The sequence below is a fragment of the Megalops cyprinoides genome, chromosome 10 (genome assembly GCF_013368585.1).
Source record: "Megalops cyprinoides isolate fMegCyp1 chromosome 10, fMegCyp1.pri, whole genome shotgun sequence".
In the NCBI taxonomy this organism is placed as follows: domain Eukaryota; kingdom Metazoa; phylum Chordata; class Actinopteri; order Elopiformes; family Megalopidae; genus Megalops; species Megalops cyprinoides.
The window spans coordinates 267,501-275,000 of record NC_050592.1 but is presented as its reverse complement, the minus strand read 5'-3'; the positions used below and the strand labels follow the sequence as shown (position 1 = coordinate 275,000).

Here is a 7,500-nt window from a genome sequence, read left to right as displayed (position 1 = left end):
CAGAGAGCAGATGACTCACACAGCAATGAGCTGAAGGAGGAGCAGGATGTGGGCACTGCAGTGCCACAGTGCCCCCTGCTGGAGAGAGAAGACTACTTCCATATTGTAATGTCCGTCACCTTCACAGCGTTAGCGGGAAACAGCCACGTTCTCTTAGCTGATGCAGCGGGTACACTTCGCTGGAGCTTTAATCATGGAAATATATATTATATATACCAACACACAGGAAATCCACGCGTAACAAATGTTCTGATCTATACGTTGCCTAAGTTTTCAGTCAACATCTGGTCATCATTCTGGTAATTTTCAAATCATTAAAAAAATCATTAAAATCATGTATGTTTGTTTGTTCAAACTGCACCAAATCTAAGTGCTTTACAACCATTTAATCTATTATGTAATTTCATAAATGTAACTTTGAGCTGTTTGATTATTCAGTTTGTTTTGAGGTCTGATCTATTCAATTTCCGCTGATGCCACTGGGAAGACCTGCTCTGCTGAAGGGTTTGCGTAGTGCTGCGTCTGTGAGGTCTGTCAGGGCCATGCTGCGCGGGGAATTCCTGTGCATGTGTGTGTATATATGCTGTTATATTGCCTTTGTGTTAGTAGTGTTTGTTTATGTAGACTTAACATGTTTCTATCACAGAAGCAGGGACTTCAGCAGCAAAGGGAAAAGGGGCAAAATCAGAAATTAGAATTTTACAGAATTTCCCAAGTTTAAAGGAATTGGGTTTAGACTGGGAAAATATCATTTTAAAAAATCCAAAATGCCATTTCATTAGACACTGAAAATGTATATATTTCATTTATACAACAAGCATGTTTCCACTGTGCTGTACTATACACAGTACTATACACCATCCTTTACTCCACACAGTACTATACACCATCCTATACTCCACACAGTACTATACACCATCCTTTACTCCACACAGTACTATACACCATCCTATACACCATCCTTTACTCCACACAGTACTATACACAGTACTATACACCATCCTTTACTCCACACAGTACTATACACAGTACTATACACCATCCTTTACTCCACACAGTACTATACACCATCCTATACTCCACACAGTACTATACACCATCCTTTACTACACACAGTACTATACACCATCCTTTACTACATACAGTACTATACACAGTACTATACACCATCCTTTACTCCACACAGTACTATACACAGTACTATACACCATCCTTTACTCCACACAGTACTATACACAGTACTATACACCATCCTTTACTACACACAGTACTATACACCATCCTAAACACCATCCTTTACTACACACAGTACTATACACCATCCTTTACTCCACACAGTACTATACACCATCCTTTACTCCACACAGTACTATACACCATCCTTTACTCCACACAGTACTATACACCATCCTATACACCATCCTTTACTACACACAGTACTATACACCATCCTTTACTCCACACAGTACTATACACCATCCTTTACTCCACACAGTACTATACACCATCCTATACACCATCCTTTACTACACACAGTACTATACACCATCCTAAACACCATCCTTTACTACACACAGTACTATACACCATCCTTTACTCCACACAGTACTATACACCATCCTTTACTCCACACAGTACTATACACCATCCTATACACCATCCTTTACTACACACAGTACTATACACCATCCTTTACTACACACAGTACTATACACCATCCTTTACTACATACAGTACTATACACCATCCTTTACTACACACAGTACTATACACCATCCTTTACTACACACAGTACTATACACCATCCTATACACCATCCTTTACTCCACACAGTACTATACACCATCCTATACACCATCCTTTACTCCACACAGTACTATACACCATCCTTTACTCCACACAGTACTATACACCATCCTTTACTACATACAGTACTATACACCATCCTTTACTACACACAGTACTATACACCATCCTTTACTACATACAGTACTATACACCATCCTTTACTACACACAGTACTATACACCATCCTTTACTACACACAGTACTATACACCATCCTTTACTACACACAGTACTATATACCATCCTGAGGACACACTATACACACACTGAGCACACACACTGAACACAGGTGCTTCTCCTGACCACAGACCGATGTCAGAAGCCATTTCACATCCCATTCATTCAGTAATGTAACGTATGAATGTGAGGTAAATGATTTCAGGAAAGCGTTTGAACCATCTGACAGCGGTCTATGTTTCCCCAAACTGCTGAGCGCTGGAACGGCCAATCTCTCCCTGTCTTACATACGCTGGCAACACAAAAGCAAGCACACCACACTACAGCAGTGACACAAACAGCCCTGAGTTCTGCCGCTATGAGCCCACATTAAAGCCTGAGACTCACTCACCTCAGAGTCTCTCCTTCATCCCAGCTCATCCCAACTCAGCCTCACAGTGAAGGCAGCACTTTCTGTTACACGGTGTTAAAAATACCTCAGCTGTCCCCAAGACTCCCACCTGACCTACAAACCTCATATAAAGAAACTAACAAACCAATTCAATTAAAAACTATTTGTCTTAAAAATCCAGCTATATCTCAAATACTCAACCTGTATGTATGTAACAAAATAATTTCATGTCCGTCTCCCTCAACACATCACCGTACAGCATTTCAGAACTCTCTGACCATGAAATTATATTATCAAATAAACAACCTACTCCCAAATCTGCAACCTGCTACTAACAAACTCCTCAGAGCAAGTCACAGTTCAGCTGATCTGTAATAGTAAACCAATCCTGTTCCCAGCTTTAATTTTGGAAAAGTCATATTTAATCAGTATACCGCTGGAATGCCCCTCGTTCCCACTGAGACCCTTCCTGACCACTGTTCCACCCTCATGCCCTCTTTTATAAATCCTGTTACTTCTGTGGACATTTTTACATCTTTTTCATCTCTCTGCGTACTACTTCTTCACTTCTTTTTCACTGCAACCCATCCTTTAGATTTCTGAAATATCTTTCACCTTCTATTCTTTTATCCAAAGCGACTTAAAAGTGAGTTACAACACATGGTTGATGACCAGGTTTCAATGGTTGGTCAGGCAAGGTACAAACTAGCTCGTAAAGCTAACGAGGGCATTAAACCATTAGATTACTTTTTTATTTTAGAGTTTAGTAGAAACGGTTTTGAGACATGAGAAATTCCTTTAGGTGGTAGTGTTTCAGGTGCTCAGGTGAGAGCAGAGAGCTGTGTCTTCAGATGTCTCTTGAAGACAGAGAGAGACTCAGCAGAACGGATGAGGTGTGGAAGTTCATTCCACCATCGGGGGACAATGGCAGAGAAAATCCTGGATAGTGATTTAACATCACAATGCAACGGGACCACCAGACACTGTTCTGTGGCAGAACTGTTATACACTGTAAAATACAACACATTAATGAAACTATATAGTCCAGTACTATAGTTTACAGTATACAGTATGTACCACCCTGTGCTATATGCAATCATGGTACTACATGCCTTAAAATACACCATCCTGTACTACACACTGTACTATACAGCATCCTGTACTGTACTCTGTCCTTTATGACCCCTCTCCCTAACCCTCTCCCCAACCCTCTCCCTGATCTTGTTGGTATTTCTGCTGGTTGTATAAATGTCGGCACTCTGAGCCTTTGTTTACAGGGGAAATGAGGTGTTATGGGAAGGGGTAAAAAGCACTTATTAATGATAAATTAATGAACATAAATCTATTACAAGTTGTTACCAGCAAGTCTTAGGAACCAAGGCTGAAGAACTGAGAAATAAACAGAAACAAAGACAGAATGCAGCAAAAGCAAAGACTAAATATAACTGATAATAATATTCTTACATAACCAGAATGGAAAAATACTTATACTATTTTTCATATTGTAACAGTAACAGTCACACTGAGCCTGAAATGCCATCCTTAGCCATACGCAACATTACAGCACACTGCCCTCCACAGCAGCAGCCCAGCTACCTTCACAACCACGTCAAATGCAAGCACATCAGCCACATGCACAACTGTGTGTGTGTGTGTGTGTGAGTGTGTGCGCTGTGTAGGGTTTCGTTTGTGTGTAGGGAAAACGGTTTTTTGAGGGCTTGTATACAGAGCTGTGAAATCAGTGCATGGTGGAGGTGTCAGCAGAGAGACGGAGGAAAAGGGAAGTGTGAAAGAGCAGATGCTGAAGGTGTGGCTGTCACAGACGCCTCACCTGAGGTGGGAGAGGGAGGTCCAGCTACGCTGACCACTCCGGCTTTACTGCTCACCGCATCTCCATCTAAAATCACACACACATTATCTGACCAATCACAGGCCTGAAACACAGAGGGAACAGCCAGAGAGTGAGAGAGAGAGACAGAGAGGGAGAGAGCGAGAGGGAGAGAGAGAGAGAGGGAGAGAGAGAGAGAGAGAGAGAGAGAGAGGGGGGGGGAGGGAGAGAGAGAGAGAGAGGGAGAGAGAGAGGGAGAGAGAGAGAGAGAGAGAGGGGAGAGAGAGGGAGGGAGAGAGGCAGAGAGACAGGCAGAGAGGGAGAGAGACAGGCAGAGAGGGAGGGAGAGAGACAGAGAGGGAGAGAGAGAGAGAGACAGGCAGAGAGGGAGGGAGAGAGACAGAGAGGGAGGCAGAGAGGGAGACGGACAGGCAGCTCACCTGGTTTAGCAGTGGAGGCACCCACCCTCTCATTGATCAGCTCCACGCACTCACTGGGGAAGAACCCAACCTGGCAACCAACCAGAGAAACACTTAGACCTGAGGAGGGGCGATTCAACGTGGATGCTGAGAGCCACGCCTCTGACCTGAGAGCCACGCCTCAGACCTGAGAGCCACGCCTCTGACCTGAGAGCCACGCCTCTGACCTGAGAGCCACGCCTCTGACCTGAGAGCCACGCCTCTGACCTGAGAGCCAGGCTCAGCCTCTGCGCAGAATCGCACTGCCTCTGATCCGTTCCAGGAAACATAAACCCAGCAGAACTGCATGGATACAACACTATCACCATAACCGCTGTGTGCGTGTGTGTGTGTGTGTGTGTGTGTGTGTGTGTGTGTGTGTGTGAGTGTGACAGAGTGCGTGTGTGTGAGTGTGTGTGTGAGAGTGTGCGTGTGTGTGTGTGAGAGTGTGTGCGTAAACTTTATGTGGTCAGGTACCTGGAAGCCATGTTTCCCTCTCCACCAACTGGAGTCCTCTTTGGGTGGCATGTCAATCACAGACAGGATATCTCCCACCTGGAGAGAGAAATACATTTAACACACACTCTCACGCACTCTCACACTCTCACCATCCTAACAGCAAACAGTCAGAGCGCAGACTTCTGCAACCAAACTCAAAAACTCTCAGCTACTGACTGTGTCTCTGACGCAGCTTGCTGACTGTTTCTCTGACCCACATAGGAACTCAGGGAAGAGGAAAAAGAACAGCTCCCAGTTCTGTGCAGCTCTCAGAGGGAGGGAGAGAGAGAGAGTCTGTAAAGTGTGCTCATACGTATGGGTCACCCCATTCTGCAGCTCGCTGGCCCAGAAAGGGGCCGTGTATCTGGAGCAGCGGGGGGGTGGGTGGGAGGACAGGAATAGACACACAGCAGTGGGGGTCACACAGGGCACAGTGTGGAGGTGACCTCATCATGCAAACGCTCCTTCCAGTCTGATTCCAGTACCAATCAAACTGATCCATTAGCCTGACGGCACGGTCAGCACATTCCCAACAACACATCCACACGCTGTCGGCTTCTCTGACAGGCCCCCCCCGGCCCCCCCCGCACCTCGATGGAGATCTCGTCGCTCGCCTGGGCTGTGTAGCGCTTGATGACGTGGGCAGCAGCGATGGCCGGAACGTTCAGGGAAGCTTCCTCTTTCAGCAGGAAACGGTTCCCACGGTTGTCGATCTGTGAGGGACACGGTGAGAAGAGACATCCCATAATTCTGCCTGCGGACGTGCCGGACGTCAGACGCAAGACGTGAGACGCGGTGCTCTGCCTCACCTCCATCCAGGTGAGCACGGGCCCACAGTTCAGCTTGTTATCCACAATCATGGAGAGGCGGCTGAGGTACTCAGACAGCAGTGGGTGGAACACCTGCGGAGAAAGCAGGGTCAGTGCCACATCCCAACCTTCCACACACCGCCACACACGCAGGGCAGACCGCACACGCAGGGCAGACCGCACACGTTCCACACGCAGGGCAGACCGCACACGCAGGGCAGACCGCACACGCAGGGCAGACCGCACACGCAGGGCAGACCGCACGCGTTTCACACGCAGGGCAGACCGCACACGCAGGGCAGACCGCACGCGTTTCACACACAGGGCAGACAGCTGCAGCTCACCTCCGGCCGCTCCCCGATCTCGCTCAGTGCTGGCAGTGGTAGCAGCTGGGAGTATCGCCGGTCGTAGATGCACTGGTGCAGGTGAGCGTCCAGCGTACGAAACTCCTCATATGACCGACGAACCATCCACACCTTACCCTACATCCCGGAGAGAGAGAGAGAGAGAGAGAGAGAGAGAGAGGGAGGGAGGGGGAGAGAGAGAGAGAGAGGGGGAGAGAGTGGGAGAGAGAGACAGAGGGAGGGGGAGGGGGGGAGAGAGAGGGAGAGGGAGGGGGGGAGAGAGAGAGAGAGGGAGAGAGAGAGATGGGGGAGAGAGAGAGAGGGAGGGAGAGGGAGACAGAGGGAGGGAGGGGGAGAGAGAGAGAGGGGGGGAGGGGGAGAGAGAGAGAGAGAGAGAGAGAGAGAGAGAAAGAGAGAGGGAGAGAGAGAGAGAGGGGGAGAGAGACAGAGAGGGGGGGAGAGAGACAGAGCGGGGGGAGAGAGAGGGGGAGAGAGAGAGAGAGGGGGAGAGAGAGAGAGAGAGAGAGAGAGAGAGAGAGAGAGAGAGAGAGAGAGAGAGGGAGGGAGGGAGAGAGGGAGGGAGGGAGAGAGGGAAGGAGGGAGAGAGAGAGACAGAGAGGGAGGGAGAGAGCGAGGGAGGGGAGAGAGAGAGGGAGAGAGAGAGAGAGAGAGAGAGGGAGGGGTAGAGAGGCAGAGAGAGAGGGCGTGGGGGGGAGTGGGAGTTGGAGAGGCACAAAGACATAGCAGACATAGTAAGGCTAATGTAGTCACTGGCTGCCTCAGTGAAATTAAGGCAAGCACAGAATGCTCTGTCCAGCCTACCCTAACCCTCACCCTAACACTAACCCCACCCCTAACCCTAACCCTAACCCTAAACACTAACCCCTAACCCCTATTCCTATACCCTAACCCTAAACCCTATCCCCACCCCTAATCCTAACCCTAAACACTATCCCTAAACCCTATCCCTAACCCTAAACCCTAACCCTAACCCCTAAATGCTTAAATACAGCAGCCACAAGCTACCACCACTAAAACTGTATAATCTGTTTCTGAGTGTCGGATACTACCCTGACATCTGCAAGCACGGACTCATAATCCACAAATTCAAGACTGAACACAAATTCAGCCCCAATTGCAGTACTAAC

General features: G+C 47.9%; 1 protein-coding gene across 5 annotated transcripts in view; it reads right to left on the bottom strand.

Annotated features, from left to right (window-relative positions):
• The window catches only part of arhgap33 (Rho GTPase activating protein 33), a 52,692-nt gene that overhangs the window by 20,117 nt on the left and 25,075 nt on the right, over positions 1–7,500 (bottom strand). For all 5 annotated transcript variants that reach the window (XM_036538493.1, XM_036538494.1, XM_036538495.1 and 2 more), the window contains 6 exons: positions 6,353–6,490; positions 6,009–6,101; positions 5,790–5,912; positions 5,179–5,256; positions 4,684–4,753; positions 4,247–4,312 (listed from right to left, as the gene is read on the bottom strand). In XM_036538493.1, the coding sequence (XP_036394386.1) occupies positions 4,247–4,312; positions 4,684–4,753; positions 5,179–5,256; positions 5,790–5,912; positions 6,009–6,101; positions 6,353–6,490 (568 nt within the window). The remainder of the gene's footprint in view (positions 1–4,246; positions 4,313–4,683; positions 4,754–5,178; positions 5,257–5,789; positions 5,913–6,008; positions 6,102–6,352; positions 6,491–7,500) is intronic.